Consider the following 18312-nt stretch of genomic DNA (forward strand, 5'->3'; position numbering starts at 1 on the left):
TAACAAAAATCAGCTCTATGAAAGTAAGATTTAACTCGCTGTTTCAAATCAAACTCAAACTCTTGAATTGTTTTTTGTTTTTTTTTGTTTTTTTTTTCTAATTTTGTAACTGGTGTGCCTGTTAAAAACTAAAGACCAAAAAGCAGCAGAAAACCCTCCCTCTAAAGAGAAAAATGATCAAAGAACCCCCAAGATTGATCAGTACTTTTCTTACCAGTTGTTTGTCTCCTCTTGTTCTTCAGAAAAAGTTTCTCTTTAAAAACCTAGCTAGTTATGACAACATTTTACATTTCTACCATACAATAATTATAGTTAGCTTAGTTTAACCTTTCTATGTCATTCAGCGACACTTGAACTACTGGAAGGCGCAACAAACTGAGGCTCTAACGATAATATTGCTCCAAAGATGCTGAATACTTTTTGCTTCACACAGAATTTCTAGTAGACAGACTACAACAGAAGCGTGGGCAAATTCCAAGGGTCGCTCTCTAAAAGGGACCAGTAAACTGGGACGAGTCCGTCCGTGACGCGGCAGCACGTTCTTGGGGCTGTTCCACCCCGGGGAACGCCGCCACCCGAGCCAGTCGTCGAGTCACCGAGATGTGTCACGCTCTGGCAACTGCCTGTTGGCTCACTCGTGATGCTCGCTGTTCAGGCTGCTGTGGTGCAGCAGCCGTGGTGCAGACAATACCTTGTTGAATACAAAGTTAAAAACAAACAAACAAACAAACCAAAGAACTGGGCCCAGATAAGCCAGTAACAGATAAAGAGCTATCTTGTGATTCCAAATTCTCGTGAAGTAAGCCACTTTACAGCCATTCGAGATAAAGCAGGCCCCAAAACAGTGCACCTATAATAAATTGTAGTCCTCCCTCCCCTGCACCCACCCCCCCAAGCACACTTTTTTTCAGTTTTCTACTGGAATGATGCTGACATCCTTTAGCTAACCATGGTCGGGGATGTTCTAACTCATTAAAAAAAAATAGAAAACACGTCACCCAAAGAACCAAGAAGGAAGTTTGATGGGTGTGGGAATTTTCTACAAACTATTCTGTGCAGTCATCTTCAAATCACTGTAGAACACGAAACTCATTTCTCTTCGCAAACAGATGAAGCAATTTGAAGAGTTACACAGCAAATGTTCTTATAGGAAAAAAAAGATCAGTTAGCTGTTTGTTATGAATCCTTCCTCTCTTAGTAGATAATTCTGCCCAGCAATGATAGCTCTGCCTGCAGCCAAAAACCTGGACAAAAGTGCAGGAAGTAATAAGTAGCTCCTCTCAAAACTACTTACATTTTGTCCTCAACTCAAAAGAAGCTCTTCTGCTGCTATAGGCAGTCTTTACAAAGCGCAACCTGTCCCTTAATATAGTCCCTGCACGGGCAGATTCTTCTATGGGTTGGGTGGGATCCAGCACAGCTGAACAGTAAGAGGTCACCTTGGAAAACGCAGTGCTTCCTTCTGCCATCAAAGGAGGGGACCAGAATGTCATTCACAGACTCGATGGTGAGACACTCGATGTTATGCCTAAAAAGTGAAGCACATGATCAAAATCAGTGGACTTTATGGGAATTGAGTACTAAACTCACTAAAAATAAAGTAAAATACCCTATTACAAACTAAATCAAGTACCTCTAGAACTGTGTTTTTTCAGGTACTATTCATTACGGCCAAAGCTGTGGAGCAGTGCACCTGCTCAGCCAGGGCTGCAGAGGGCCCCAGGTTTTACAAGTCCCTTCAAACACAATCACATTTCTGGCATCTGTGATGCTGCAGCACAAGCACCTTTGCTTAATGCAGGCAGCCCAATGTTGAAGGGCACTGTACCGAGCTTGCACGTAGGAGGTGGAGGAAGGAAGGCAAAGATGTAAATTTTTGGCTCTGCGCTTGTCTCGGGGCTGTATCCTCACTGCAAAAACACACGCTAGGTGAAACAGCTCGCAGCACAGCAGTAACTTCTGCCATCCACCCACTGCTGTGAAGGACTGACTGCTGACCTCACAGGCTGCTGCTGCCAAAACCAACAGCGCTTCTCCCCCCACCTGCCCTTCTCCTAGAACTCATACACCAAGCATCGTATGTGGCAAAAAAACAGAGCAACATAGAGAGACCAAGTAAGGTATTTGTGCTTTTAAGTACTTACTTAAGCAGGGCTTTGTCCTTGTTAAGATGCTGGAAGAAGGAAGGCTCGCAGATGAGCTGGCTTTCCTGACAAACTTGCTTACAGGATTTTCCAGGATCAGCGATTTTCACTTGAAGGGCACTTAACGGGGGCCACATCACCTGCCCGTGACAGAAGTCCTGCAGCGACAGACAGTATCTTGTTATGATGCAGCCAGTCCCTTGGTAGCAATTTCCCCATTAGTTAAATAAGTGATTATTACCCCAAACACTCATTTTTCAGTTCATCTTGGTTGTACTAAAATTACTAAGAAACATAACAAAAAGAATTTTTAGCATGAGGGAATTGCCACCTCTGATTATTGGTTGAAATGAGGTAGGGTGGGGTCATAGCTCCCCAAGAACCTTCTTTCCACCTGTACATTGCTTCATTAATCATAAGAAATTGCAGATCCTCTCTTTAATTTCACAAATCCAACCCATTTTGGCTCTCTCAGTAGTACCACGAGGAAGTTGCAGAGGCCAGCTACCCCGCAGGTGGGAAATGCCTCAAGTGGGCCATGTGGCGACTGCTCTGGAAAGGGTCAGGGGACTCCCGGCGCTACTGAAGAAGCGGCCAGGGTTCAAAGAGTTCACTTGCCCTTCTGGGTGGAAGTGCTGCTGGAGGTGCTCTCCCAGCGATGAGAGAAGCTGGCTGAGAGTAATGCGTGCAGCCAAGCATCACATGCAGCAGAAAAGGGAAGGAAGAAACTACCTAACCACACCTGCCAGCAAAGACTAGTACAAGTTTTTTACAGTCTTGACATTTAAAGTGTGAAAAAGTAAAGATAAAAGTTTAATTGGTGCCCTTATGTAACACTCCTTTATACTCAGCCAGCACTTTAGCATTTGGCAGCTCTCATCAAAAGGACATCAAAAGGTTTGGGCCCATTCCATGAGGGTTTGCTTTGCTTTCTCCTGACAAAACTAGGAACAGGTCCCAGACTGCGACCCAAGGCTTAGGAAGGCTGGGCTACTTGAAATTTTAACAGATACAAGATTTCAAAACACCTACCAATTCTCAGTATCAATTCTTTGATTTCTCTCCTCTGTTTAGATTTCCCCTGCTGAAGCCGGAGGCTTTGGTAACCCTAGGTCTAACCATAAATTTAATATCCTAAATCATTTGTCAAACATTTGATAGGACAGAGCAGATGTTCACAGTTAGACCGTATCAGTCCACATTTTATAAATATTATCCTCACAAACACTTTAATATAACCACAGTGAATGAACTACTGGTTTGTACAGCTGCTTTATCTGCACAGTAGCATTTTGGTGTACCAAAGTAGTATGATACACATCTATAGAATCTAAATATGTCTCAATTTATGCTTCAGGCATAAATTGAAAAGGAAAAAATTCTGATTTTTCATGAAGTCACAGTGCAAATGAATTAATTTTTTAGTCATACACATTTACATTGATAGGTGCCATTGATCTATTTGGTTTAGTGCATTCTATGGCAAAGGAATGAGCTTTCAGATTTGAAAGAAACGAGTAATTTTAGAGGACATTTGTGGCAGAATGATTTTAACAGCATCTACGGGAAGCAGGTTCACAACAGATGGTTGAAGGTATTTCTAATGAAGTTGCTTATGGAGGTTGTTGTGTTATTTGGACTTCGGTGCTCTGCTTATTCTGCACTTTTATAATCAACATTTAAATACTGGATGTAGGAGGAAATTCATCTGGGTTCCAAATCCAACCCAGTACTGTAACACTGGATGGGATTGCCAGCTTATGCAGCCAGAAGACAAAGTTATTCAGACAGGGAAACCACTTGTGAGGCTTCACCATTTGCTGGGGACTTCAGCTTTTAATATTTCTTGGCGAAAATGCCAAGCCTCCCATTTCTGGTCCGTAGCTCAGTGGGAAGGCTTCCCCAGCACACGCTGCCTGTAAGCATGTCTCAGGACGTTGCCCCTGCAGGTAGCAGCACGCACACGGCTGTGCTGTAGCCGTGCTGCACTCGGCTGTCACCATCTGGTTTCCTGATCAACCACTGCAGGCAGCCCAAGTGGTAACTTCACCCCAGTCTGGCTTGCCCCACAATCAGACACATGTAAGGGTTAAATAAAGAAAAGATGCTATGCAAAACCAGAGGTGAAGGTTCACCAGAAGTGGTGTTTATATTCCACCTATAACCACAATTTTAAGGTGAGGCACTTAGCCCACTAAGTAAGCTGCTGCTGACATGCTGCTGGATGCTGTTCTGCCTGCCTCCAACCCCAAACTCTTAAAAAAAAAAAAAAAAAAAAAAAAAAAAAAAAAAAAAAAGGTTTTAACTTTTTTTTGTTTTGCTTCATCTGACATGGCAGGCACAACACTAAGTACATAGAGCTAGTAATGGTACTTGAGCATTCTGGTGGCTGTGAAATAACAACAGTTGTTGACAATTAGTCAAAGCAGTGAACAAAATGATACTGCTGTATTTATTTCTGAGGGCCTTGCACTAAAGGTCAGGGCTTAGTCCTCAGGAGAGGTGTAGAGGGGAAAGAAACAGTTTTGCCCAAAGATGCTCTCTCTACATTGACTCTATCTTTGTTGTATGGAGCTCCGTTTTATGGAGCTCCATTTCTCCCTTATTGACCAAAAATCTCATTTACAGCTAACTCAGAAGAATCAACAGCAGCAGAGGTATTTCTACAGGCTACAGCATCAGCACAGCAGCAAAAAACATCGAAGTGTTTATTGGCAGGAAGTTGGAAGTAGCTATGCTATGTTAACTGAACTTTTGATCTGACGCCATGTTATTCTTTACTACTGCCTGTAACACTGTCATCTTCAGAAATAAAGGTACGGGAGCCCATCCAGAGCTCCTGAAAGAAACTCCGGAAGTCAATTGGCATAACAGAGATATAGTTTATTCTTATCACTCTCCTGCAGCAGCCAGGACAAAAGGGAAAGTTGGCATTGGCAACAGATCTGGTTTTGGCAGGAGACCAAGCAAACACATCACAAAATTATCTTGATATTTATGTGACACTTCATGGTCCAGAGGTGCTTTGTGCGTACACACCAACAATGCCAGCTGTAAAAGTGGCCACGTACATGCTGAAAAATTACTTTGCCTGTCTGCTTCGATACAATACCAGAAGAAGGAAGGTTCTTTGTATAAATGTGTATATACGGTTATATAATTTTAAAAGCTCCTGTAAATCCTGAAATACAAACAAGTATACCCATTTTTTGCAAAGACATATGGCAAATCAGACATTCATGGACAAATCAGAACCCAGTGCCAAAACTGAAATGCAGAATGAATATTTTAGTAGCCAGCACGCTATCTTAACTGCTCAACATCCTCAGTGTATACAAAAAAATCCCAGTGGTACAGTGCCTGGTAGGAGCTTTACGAGCCACGTACACAAAAGTGAACGTCCCCATACCTGTAGACTGCCAGTGGAACCTCAGCAGACCAAGCAACCGCCCAGCCACAGACTGCACAGTTAAGTTCATTTTGACTTGAACAGCAGCAGCATTAAGAAGATTTAGAACTGAGAGGGTCTTCCCTTTCCAACATGAAGATTTTCCCACAATAAAAGTCTAAAAGTTCATACCTGTCTTTCAATAAATGCATTCATCCTCTGAAGCATTCCCTCACACGTAAATTCATAGGGCAAATAGGGGTCAATCTGTTGAAACAGTGTGTTAAGGTTAGAGATTTTTGTTCAAATCAGCATCGTGTTGCACTGTGGTAGCAGCTTGTATTCCAAATACTACGTTATAGAAGCAAAAATAAATGAAAATATACTCCTTAACAAACCACAATTGTACAGAGTCAGCAGCAGTTTGAGCTGATTTTTACTCCATTGTAATGGCTATAAAGTTGCTCAGTGACTATCTTTAAGGAGATGTCAAATGCTGGAACTTCAGGGTTTATTGCAAAGTAATAGATATAAAACTACCCTGAGACCCTTCTGGATACTAGGGCTCCTGTTTTAACTAACTTTCAGCTCTAGGAGTTTAAGTGAAAAAACAAAACATTGAGACACAAAAAGAACATGATACCTTTGAACATGCTGTCAACATTTTTTCAAACTTTTTGTTTCTTTTGAAAGTGCTCTGATTAGAATCCCATGCTGCAAGTGTATAGGCACTTCAGTGGCCGTTATGTTAAGGCTATAAAATCAGTCAAAATAGTTAAGTACGTGCTTGGACAGCCTGCACTGCTCTAAGAATCAACAAGGAAACCTTACTGAATGCACAGACAATATGTATTGCTTTATAAATTACATGCAAAATTCGTACTTCTATCCAAATTCACTGTGTGTTTTTTTTTTTTTTTTTTAAATTCAGGTAGAAAACTGACTTGTCTAGTACAAAATCATGATAACTAGATACCACAGGGTTGTAAAGACAACATTTTTTCCCCAATAACCTACAAAGCACAGCCCTTTAATTAGACTAACATTACGGAAGCCTACGCATGTTCCATTATACGCTCTCAGGTGTTGATTACAAATCGAGAATACATTTCTCACCTTTTGATTCAAAATTGATTTCACAGCCCTCTCAACTTCAGAAAGATCATTGATGTCCACAGTCCAGACATGGGGCTTCCCAATGTAAACTTCAGCATAGGGATGCTGAGACGTTAACTGAAAGGAAGAAATGACATCGGTAAAAATTCCAGTTTCAGGATATCATTTCCTCTCTCCCTTCACCAGACTGAACAGATAGGATGTGCTCCACTAACCCAGGGGTTCTGCTAGAACTGAGAAGTCAACTTCATTCCTTCTGAGCTATCTTTCAGATTTTTTTTGAGTTTACAATTTAGAGAGCAACTGTAGCTGGAAAACTGAATAGGAACTGGGCTAAGGCCCCCTGGCAGAAAGCCGCCCGTTGTCTCAGCAGCAGTTGCTACCAGTCCAGGCTGGTCCCACGTGACTATCCCCCAGAGCTGTCATCCCTGCCCTGTCCCACCTCCAGACTGTGTCCTTGCTCCATCTCCCCAAATTTCAAGCAATTGCAAGCTTCCATGAGTAGCAAATGACCATTTCTATGGCTTCGGATGAGTTCTGACTCTTGCTGCTGCTACTGCAAGCGTGATCTGACCTCAGGAAGGGTTAACTGCATTGTGCTCACCCCTTTGTCGGAAAACAATTTCAATAAATACTCAAGTAGATAACAGAGAAAAGTGCTATCAGAGATTGCTTGTTAGATGCTTCAGAACTAGCAGGACAGCACTGAGGGTATATTTGGTGACAGGCTCGTGGGAGTGAAATGAACACGCAAGGGAACACACCGAAGGGAAGGAAAAGCTGCAGAAGAGAGGGGAACGTTTCACACTGGTCTCAGAAGAAAACTTTTCAAAATAAACACAGAAAACTGCAGGATAGATTAGTCATAGACAATTTTTGTACACCTGCCGCTCTATGCATGATGCTAAAAAATACACCATGCTTGCTCTCTTGCTTTAGTGAACACAAGGAACTAAATTTGCAAATTTGCCCATTGCATTTAGTTTGTGGACAAAAGTAATCAGTCTTACAATTATACATGGGATCACAAAAAAAAACTTCCATTGTGCTCTTAAAAATATGAATACAGACAGCATTGTAAATTACCCAAAGCTTTCAGCATTAGGCTTCAGACCACCCTTTTCTCTACCATCTCGGCCAGACCTGATCTGGCCAATGAAGAGCTGCGCTTCTCAGGCCAGTCACTGCTCACATACTCACCAGGTTTTACTGCACAGGTTATTCTGCACCTGCTCTTTCAAAATGTATTATTTCCTAATACTGAAATGATTTAATGAGCTGAGGCATAATGTTTCATGTGGTTAAAAGATACTTTTCCTGGCTATGGTAAAAGCCCCTAAGAGTTCTCATAAATGCATTTGGAATTTCTAATTGAAAGTCTCTTTTCCTTCTTCCTAAAAGCAGAAAATGATTTCTGTAGAGAAAGAAACTGCACCCACCAAACACATTTTGACTAGATTTAGCACACAGTATTTTATTTCCCCCTTTTCTGGTCTTTTCCAGCTTTCATATGGAGTTTTTGCTAGAGGACCCCATCTCAGGAGCAGAAGGGAACCTGGCCACCTCCTGCCCCAGATCCACTAAATAAATCCCACCTGAACAAGAGATACAGTGACTCGCAATGGTTCCTGCACTCTACTAAATATAAACTTTATTCATAGACCAACTTGAAGATAATTAATTTGCAGAATTACACAAACTCCTGTTCTCCTTTACAGCCTAAAAACACTGGCAGAGGTATTGTATTGTAAGGACTTCCTTGATTCCTACAAACCAGCACCAGGGTAAGAGGCGATTGGATCTAAAGGCAGCCGTGGCAGTTCCAGCAGAGGCTGCACTTACGATAGATCAGCTACACACGTGAACGGAGCCACGTTTGTGACAAACGCCCATTATACTGTTTTGTAGCAGAGCTGCCAACAGGGATGACTTTTGTGTGGTCAGGCGCACGGCATTTCTGTTCCAGCCGACAGAAGCCGGCAGGATTTAGCACGGCGCTCCCTGCGCTACGATTCCTGCTGGGTTGGGTGGGTCCTGATGATTTACTGGGCCTGGCTGGTTCCAGCGTCTGGGCACAGAACAACTGGAAAAAGAGACACACCGCTGAGCAGCTCAGGGAAGGAAAGCTTCGAAAGGTGCCAAGGAGGAGGTTTAAATGGACTTCTTACTGCGATCTCCTTTGTTAGCAATGGGAGCTGTGAGCAGGGGTCAGTTTGGACTCAGTGTCCTGTACCTGCTGAGTGTGTAATGAGCTGAACGATGGCCACAGCCCTGGCACACAAAGTTGTGAGTAACTCATGTTCATGGTTTTAAATGGGAAGCTGTCCTGTGCTCATGAGCTACCTGACACTGCTCAGTGCACAGTTTGTAAAGCCCAAGTGCAACTTCTCCTGGAAAATACTGCTGTGCATGCTTCACATCACCCGAGTGTTACCACAGAGCTGTCCTTCAGGCAAGCACGGAAAGAAAATAGACACATACACACACACTGCTGAGGAACGGCCCCAAGTAAAAGTGTTCATGTCAGAAATGGCTACGTGAATATCAGATGTTTGCAAGTGCTGAATTTTACCTACACCAAAGAAGAAAAATCTTATGTTATCAGTGCCAGGATGAGGGGCTGGCTTCCTTAGCATTGTTTTTCCCTTACCGGAGTCTTAACACCCTGGCTGTTATGAAACCTTGAGGTTTGGTTTTCCTGTTCTCTTGAAGAATCAGTTCTCCAAATTTATTCAGTGTTCAACCACAAATGCAGTGGGTTGTTAGTGTTAATACCAGCACGCAACAGTGCCTTGAGTGGAATTTTTTCTGAAGGAAAAAAATCCCAAAACATACACAGTGACCTGCAAATACTGTTTTTCTCATTTACTTAAATACCTATTCACTTCCCGAAAAGTATACAGTAACATTTCCTCAGCCAAACAAAAACTTTCCAATGATGCATCAGCATCACAGGACACAGAAGCTTACAGTTACCTCGGCTGGAAAAGTCCTTGCTCTAAGACCACCAAGCCCAACCACTTACCTAGCACTGCCCAGTCCACCCCCGGGCCATGCCCCTAAGCACCACATCTACACCTCCTTTGAACGCCTCCAGAGATGGTGACCTACCTGTTCAGCTCAGAACGTCAGGTGTCCTAATGAAATTCCTGTTTATGGTCTCTCAGCAAGTATTAGCAGAATGCACAGACAGACACAGAAGTAAAGCTTAACAGTATGGGAATGAATTTTTTATTACGCTTTAGAAATAAGGACTGACAATCCCATTGATGGCTACGGAAAATGACAGTTGCACACTTTTTGCTACAAATGGTGAACATTTATGTACCTTTTCCTATATTGTTTATAAAAATTTTCTATAAAATTGTTTATAAAAATTTTCAATACAGGAATTACCAATATTAACAAAGCTTACCTCTCGGAGTGTAGGCTTGCCTTTGAAAAACTCTGTGTTTTTGCTACTTTTTGGTGGATTAAATCTTAAATTCAGAAAAGCACATCCATTAGCAATAGCTTCTAAAGGAGCAGGCCCTTCATATGGAAATCCAAGACCAACAAAGAGCTGAAAAATAGAAAACATGGCCTACCTTAATTTTGTTCTTCACAAAAATTGAAAGCTAAGAACTAACATAAACTAAACAATAACACATTCAAAATGTACAAGCCTAAGAGAACTTAATGTTAAGAAGAAAATGGGAGGGATCCAGTGGCTCACTCCCTCACACCCGAGCAGTACTGGAATGTCTCGTCAAACATCTGACCAAAATCTTCTGTAATGAGCTGAGTGTTTTTACATTTGGCTGAGGCAACAACAGACTCTTTCATTTTTTGGGGGCGGGAGAGGGGAAAGAAGTCATTTGGTGCTTTGATTAGCATTCACACGAAGCTGCTGGGCTCTCTTGCAGGTCCAGGTTTTACTGCAGTGACCTCCCCGAACAGCTACACGACTGTCTTCCCCCTCTCCCCCACATCAGCCAACTTGCTGGTTTGCCAGTACGACCATGCTCCTGCCAGACTGATTAAGTCTAATTAAAACGGTAGATGGCAGCAAACAGCAGCTGAAGAGACTGTAACTAGTCAGCAAGGGCTTGCATAGGCTTAGGTGGATTCAGTGCCCCCAAGGCAAATGGAAGGAGAAAAAAATGCACCGCAAAGCCATCCTTGTTGTCAGCTGAGATCACAGGTGCTCCAAAAAGGCAGCGTTTGTCCTCAATGCAAAGAAATGGAATATTCTGTCAGTGGCACAGCATTTATTTAGATCTTGAACCTTTTCTTGGCCTAGCATAATTAAACCCCCTGAATTAAATATTTTTATTTGGAAGTCTGTGTGTAATGGGAGATGAAAAGCTCTGATACCAGCAAGTTCCCAGCACCGCTGAATGACTTCATGTACATACATACATTATAGAGCTGCCCATTTTTTTCAAAACAAAAGGGAATCTTCGTCACTATTAGAATCAAGTACTCATAACTTAGAACCATTCAAATTATACTATTCTACATGAAGTTTTCTGCAACATGGCATTGACACCTAGTAACAGGATATTCCCAACCGAAGGGCCCTTCCAGGAGCTAACCTGGAAGCATTGATGCACGTCGGGCTGGGTGCAGGCACTGCAGCCTTGCTCCTCTCTGACCCATGACAACAGCACAAATTCCAAGTTGGCTGGCTAAAAAGAAAGTTAACACCTCTCACCTCGTTTGAGAGCATGCAATTTTCACTGCACAGAGCTGAAGATTGGTCTTTCAGTTTCCAATTTTCAGGTTAAAAAAAAAGTCACCCACTTGCAAAATGTTTCTCAGCTATCTTGCTGAGAAATCTTGCAGGAAACTCTCCAGTGGCTGATAAAAACAGATCTGAAAGCCTCGCTCCACTAAAGCTAGATTATGTAAATTTGGGTTTTTATATATGGCATAAGATACATCACCTTTTTGCCAGAAAAAAAAAAAAGTTACATACTGACATTCACCTCGAGGCTTAATTTAAAGGAACTCCAGTTTCTTGAAAAGAACGAATTACAGATGTGAAACCATTTCATGCAATCTGCACATAGGATGTTACTGTTGTCATTATTATTATTTTTTAACTACTCCCTAGTTCAAGCAGACAACCAGATGAGAACCAGCAATTAGAACCACCTGAAGCATCAATTCTCCCATGATCCAGTGTCTGCCTGTTATGCAGAGAAGGCTGGTTTGTTTGCTTCGTCCTTCACTTTTCTGATAAACTGCTGCTGTGCACTGCTGAACAGTTTTGTGTCTGACTGGTCCGTTTGTTTAGGAGGAAGCTCCATGGGGAAAGAAACATGTTTTTATGTTTTGACAGCACAGAGCACACTGTCAACACTTAATCTATAATAAATAGCCTACCACCTGTTTCACATCCGTTTTCAAACCTTACTTCTAAGCAGCACCACACCTTTGAAGAAATAAAGAAGGATGCTCCTCATGGCTAGAATGCTGGGTCTGTGTGTGCTGCCTGCCGGCCCCGAGTCCAAGGTTGCTGCTGCTCGCAGTCCCAAGCTCCTACTTGCAGCCCTCCAAAGTCTTCTGTTAGTCACCATCACAACACCTTCATCAGCTCAGCTGAGATAGCCAAACTTAATCTCCACCCTGCTCCTGAAAACTGGCCTTACAAAAGTTCCTTGGTAAGTATTGTTGTACGGGATAAAGATCAAAGCTGAGGACTATCTTAATTGCTCCAAGAAAGTCACATTCATTAGGATTCATAAGGCAAGCATTAGAGAACTCAGGTCCTTTCCATAACTCATTGGCATGATGCTCTAATTTGCTAATCCTTTGAATTACATGCAACTTGTTACTTCCCAAAAGGCTAAAACAATCCCTCAAGGTACTTCCTAAAGGCATGTAATAGAAATGCTGCAAGTCACTAATGGAAAAAGAAGGAAAAACATGCAGTAGAAACAACAAAGACTAAAAATGGACAACTACTGTCAGCTACCAGCAAAGTACCATCCATCCTCAGTACAGATAAGGCTGTGTGGAAGGGAAGGCGCTCTCCCCCAGAAATGGCAGGTTAGGAGCAGACGGCATTTCCACTGTTTTCTGACATAAATGCACTCTGCTGCCTCCACATAAGGCTCCTGACCATGGTTTCCAGGGTGCTCTCTCACCAGGTGCTGTGCCCGATAACACAGCCTGCAGAGGACAGGCACCTTCACCCCGCACCTGGAGGTCCATAAAGCAAAGCTTCCAATCCAGGTTGATAACGTAGCTGTGGCTACACGACGTTCAGAAACAGTCCTGACCTTGCTTTATTAGCTGGAGCCAGATTACTAGGCAGAGTGGAATTCCTTTGTACTCCACTGGTGGGTTGGTTCTTGAAAGCATCTCGTTCTGTGTGAGCATTTTTCTGAACTTTAAAATGTTTTTGACAGCCACACTGTTATTATTAACACAGCGCTTCCAGTGGGCACATGCCACAGCAGGTGGTGTATGCTTATGTCACATACAACAAGATGATTGTCAGGAGGAGTTTATGAAAGTGTATCTACAGGAGATAACAGCAGAAAAATGCAGATGTAGAAAGATTATTAGCATCAGGGTGGTTTTGTTTTTTTTGCCTTCCGCGTGTATGTTTTAAAACCACTTCCCTGTCTGCAAGGTCTGCTACCCAGCCGTACCTGTAGGGCTGCATGAATCAAAAGCAGGGTCTCACTTGCCCAAGTGAAACAAATAAAGCAGGAGTTGAAACCTTTCAGCCGGAATACTTTGGTTTTCATAGGAAAAGCTCCTTAGGAACCTTTTCTGCATTTGCAGTGAACTGAATCCCTGTTAGGAAATTTCAGGCTCTGGAGCTGGCCAGCAAGCACCACATCAGCCAAGACGCCACTTGTCTGATCCCAGCGTTGGCATTCTCTTCATGGTGTAGTAGCTCAATGGAAACTTCCCTGACATGACATCCAACTCAACGAGGGCTTTACAACCACTCCCATGAAAAAGCAGATTTAAAAAAAAAAATCTGTATTCTTTAAAACCAGTGACATTCAGTTGACACTAAGCAATTTATCCACAGAGTTCACAGAAACAGATTGGACCATTATTAAAACAAGTACTTGAACAAATAGTCTCTTTCTCATTTACGGGCAAAAGAATAAAATGAGGAGTGAATGTTGCAACTGTATAGTCCTGAATAGCTCAATATTTAAGAGAAGTATTTCATATTCCAGAGACTAAGTGCTATACTTCCATGAACAGGAGTGTTTATCTTTTCTTCTCCTCTTTTTAATGTTAGTGCAGTTCATTTAATTTATTCTATTGGGCTGGTGGGTTTATCACCACTTTTGTATGCCTCCTTACTGAACTACTTCATACATTTTCTTCCGAACAACAGAAAGAGACATGCAACAAAGACTATTGTTAACTATCTTGCTATATTTTCCTCAAGAATATACAATGCTTTCTGAAAAAAGTCAATCCTTTTGAGATTGAAACTCCTTTAGAATAGATTCACTAGTTAAATGTCTATGCAGCTGATTTTGTGAAGTGTGTGAAAGTATATTACATCCTAAAAGGCAATATAAGAAAAAAAATGTAAAAGTTCATTTCCCTATTTAAACTTAGCCAACACCACAGCAGGAATTTTCCTAAACCGCCTCAACAGGGTACTGGTCCTGCTTTTATGAATCACCATTCAGAAAATGTAAAATCCATTTAATAGAAGAATTTGGACTCCCTCAAAAATGCTCAGTGACTGGAAGCAAAAACTTGCATCTGAAACTTTCTCTAAAGGAGGAGTGTTCTTCAAAAATTCAGTACTGGTTCTCCAAGACAGCCTGGTCCAACTCCTCCAGCTGCCCACTTGGCTGGAAGTCAGCTAAGTTGGCAGGAAGGCTGCCAGCTTGCCTACCCTATTTTCCTCTGACGTGATGAATGGCTCTCCACCTTCTCATCAGGAGCTGTTGGCATCTCCACTTTGTGTCACGCACTGCACAGCTGAGCTAGCCACGATGAATCTCAAACAGCCCCCTCCTGCTTGAAAAGCATACTTATTCTGCAATACATTGCTTTGTAACGTACTCTAGAAGAAAACGGCAGCTGCATGCTTTCAAGAATAACTATGTACTGTACCAACTACTTTAGGGACCAATTTTTGGGATTGCAAAGCTCCGATCAAGAATCATGACTGTTACCTATTGGTATTTCACTGTCTAAGGGCAAAACAAGGCAGTGGAAAGTAAGTCGACAGGTGCAAGTTCCTTTAAACAAGTCATCCAGCTAAAAAGAAAAAGAACTGTAAGTTTTCAAAGAACTTTCCTCAATGATAGGAGGAAAAAAAAAAAAATCCAACACACCAATTGTATAGAAAATCATTAAAATGCCCATAGGGCTCTGAAAACACTCCAGCTTGGATCCACACTTCTCACAGAAATATAGTTTGTGAAAAATAAGGAACTTATTGAGCACAGGAGTACTTCACTGTCACAAGTTAGTATCTTCCATTCAGTCTTGCAATTACTAGTCAAAGGATGGAGTAAAGCTAGTCTCACTACTTTCTGTCATAAAACCCTGTGTAAACTGCATAGTATGCATTAACTTTGACTTGTCCTAAACTGTGTCTTTATGTTGCATTTTAGCATACAGCAAATGTAACCAATAACTAGATGAGCTATCCAGTTAACAATGAAAATCAAGTTTTTTATTGTAACACATGTAAGACAGACAAAAAAAAATTCAAGATCAAGACTTACTCAAATATAACTAGTATTATGAACTGTTCTTTGCAAATTTAGAGTTCAGCAACTCAATAAGAAGCTCATTAGCTTATTTTACTATTTTGGTGAACAGAACGCAGTTTTTTCCAGAAAGAAGTCATTGTTTGTACTTGGGGTTATTACTATGTCAATATTCTACCCACGTTAGTACTATGATTAACACAGTGATTTCAGACTCCATGAAGGTGAAAGCTGTGTAATCTCAGTATTATCTATGATGAAAGTAAATGTTGACTTTTTAATCTGCAACATTATGTGTATCTGTATGCATCAAGTACATACACCCAGTGGTTGCCTTTAAAAAGTCATAATTTGCCAACAGCTGTCACACAGAGATGTCAAATTACCATCATTTTCCCAAATATTTCAAAAAGGAGATCTCTACAGTTGTGTGGGAAGACTGGAAAAGTACTTGCTTTTTCTTTTCTTCTTTAATAGATTCTTTCAGTAAAAGTGCACAGCAAGGAACCATCAGCAATGGAGAGTAAGTTCCATATATTTTTGCTCATTTTAAACACGACCCATTTATTTCAGCAACTGAAAGTTAAACATTCTACTTAAAGGTAGTCTACTAAAGCATTTTAATGTTGTAAAGTGTTCCACAAAGATTATGGGAATGACATTGAAAATCCAACAAAGTATTCTGATTTCCTGGACAAAAATTTATTTATTTAAATATATACACTGTCCTTTATCTTGAGCTCCCTTGACTACGGGGCCACAGGCAAAGCATACCACAAAAAGCACACAATGTTTTTCTCTGTCTCTGCACAACTGGAACAGAGGAAAGAACTGAATCGAGCATGAAGTGCTTGCCTTCTTTCTTTTCTACCCTAGAGAGTAGGATTAGTCTAGGTTAAAGTCATTGGTAGGGCAGAGCAACCATTTCTATTGCATGTCTTTTGGATAATGCTTAACTTTCACATTACAGATCTAAAACTATACTCTTAGCTGGTAATCTTGAGCTGAATATCACATTTAGGAAACTGAAAAATGCATTCATCCACATTTTTCAAGTTGGTTGTTAAGCATCTCTCTCAGACTGTAGGTTGTGGTCCTGATTTTCTAGGAACAGCTGTCAATCCACAAAACACGGACATGATGAAAAATGTATTCTTAGCATACAGAAGACAGTTAAATCTCCTTTTTATTGGTCATTTATTTTTCCAGTACTTTAAAATTAGGAGCGCAATCGTAGGAGGTGAGATTCATGTACTTCAGATACTGTCTATCTTTAGCTATTTTTGCCATTTCTCCTTTACCAACTTACCTTGGTTTCTCTCAGCAGAAACTGCAAATCCCGCCCACTGAGTATACCGTGGTTTTTTACATAGCCAGGAATATACATTGTGCTTGTCCCGTGAACAGTTCCATGGACTTCCATATAGGTGTGAATGACGTCCAGATAAGCCTTCTTATCCTGCAACAGCAACAGTAAAATATTTTACATGTTTCAAGCAGAAGCTAGAAAGGGAAGAAGCTTCTTTTATATATATATATAATTTTTTTTTTTTACATGATTCCTTACATCCTGCTTCTTTTTTTTTTTTTTTTTTTAACTTGTTTCCTACAATATCTGATATTTCATACATCATTAATTTTCTTTGTTACTAGTTTGGAAGAGAACTGCAGCTTTTTTTGTTTCATAGAGTATGAATAAATAAATATCAAGGTCCTATTAATTTCCAACTGGACCAAAAATAGGTCACCAGATAGCTGTATTCTTAGCACTGCCTAAACAACACTTGTCCTAAAAGGAGGAAAAAAAGAGAAATCAAATTGTCATTCTGCTTTAGTCACAGATGCAACAAAATTCATTATTGTTCATCATCTTTGTGAAGAAAAGGGTGAATTTCACCTGGTAAGCTGCACTCCTGCCAAATGAAAACACATTCTTATCTAAGTACGTGGTATCTGAATCACAAGATACCTCCAAATATCCAAATTACCTAAAGTTTTAAAAAGCATTTTGGAAAAGACCCAGAGTAACAGTTCTATATTGTTGCAATAATCAAAACAAAAAACCCACAAGAAAACAGTACACCACCCTAGTTTGCAAACAAGAATTACTTTAATTTTCAATGCCATATGTTTTTGAGTTTTAAAGACTACTAACATTCCAAAAGCAATTAGCTAAAGACTGTATTTACAGCCAGCATGCAGCACAGATCAGAGACTTTCCCTCAATATTTGCACATAGTCTTAGTAATAACTCTGAAATCACGAAACAAGTTTCTGTACTTCTTGGCAGCAAGGGAGTTTTTAAGAACTCTACTTCAAATCACTATTTTTGTCATGTAAATTCTGTACACTGTTCTTCCACAGACCTATGTGAAAGCTGGCCAACAATTTGACTGAAGTTCATTCAGAGGGCAAGTAGACTGGAAAAACCCCGTCTTTTAAAATCATGGAGGAACAATAAGGCATCAGGCCTAAAGAATGAACACCATTGCTTCCTGAAACTTCCTTACCAAACGAACTGGTGATAGACATTCAAATACACAGGTTATTCAATGTCACATAACGACTGGCTTCTAGCTGCACCTTCTTCTGCTGGCGATTCTGTTTGTGAAGAAATAAACTGCCTGCCTCATTACTGAACTGCTCTAGGCTGGTGGCTATGCCAAGATCACACCATTCAATGCCCTGGGCTGAGTATTATATAAAATAGCCAAGAAATGGAGACAAATGTGCTTTCTTCTTTGATACAGTTGCTGTTACTGTTAATTGACACAAACTATTAGAAAAAGCTTATTCTTTTTTATTTCACTTCTACTTAAGTTTGAATATCTGAAAGAGATGTTCCTTCCTTTATGTGTAAAATAAAGTACCAAGATTAGAAACTGTAGAGAAGCCATATATTTTGTTAAACAAAAGTCCATTTTGGAACTTTGCAAATGTTTAGGAGAAATACAAATGGTGTAGTCTC

At 40.8% G+C, this 18312-nt stretch overlaps 1 protein-coding gene across 4 annotated transcripts in view; it reads right to left on the reverse strand.

The window, feature by feature from the left end:
* Positions 1-87: 87 nt before the first annotated feature.
* Positions 88-18312, reverse strand: part of MGAT5 (alpha-1,6-mannosylglycoprotein 6-beta-N-acetylglucosaminyltransferase) — a 110482-nt gene continuing 92257 nt past the window's right edge. For all 4 annotated transcript variants that reach the window (XM_032190136.1, XM_032190137.1, XM_032190138.1 and 1 more), the window contains exons 12-17: positions 16654-16803; positions 10064-10210; positions 6649-6765; positions 5725-5799; positions 2145-2302; positions 88-1528 (exon numbers count right to left, since the gene is read on the reverse strand). In XM_032190136.1, coding sequence (XP_032046027.1) covers positions 1330-1528; positions 2145-2302; positions 5725-5799; positions 6649-6765; positions 10064-10210; positions 16654-16803 — 846 coding nt within the window. In that variant the 3' untranslated portion in view covers positions 88-1329. The remainder of the gene's footprint in view (positions 1529-2144; positions 2303-5724; positions 5800-6648; positions 6766-10063; positions 10211-16653; positions 16804-18312) is intronic.

Source organism: Aythya fuligula, chromosome 6 (genome assembly GCF_009819795.1).
Source record: "Aythya fuligula isolate bAytFul2 chromosome 6, bAytFul2.pri, whole genome shotgun sequence".
Lineage (NCBI taxonomy): Eukaryota > Metazoa > Chordata > Aves > Anseriformes > Anatidae > Aythya > Aythya fuligula.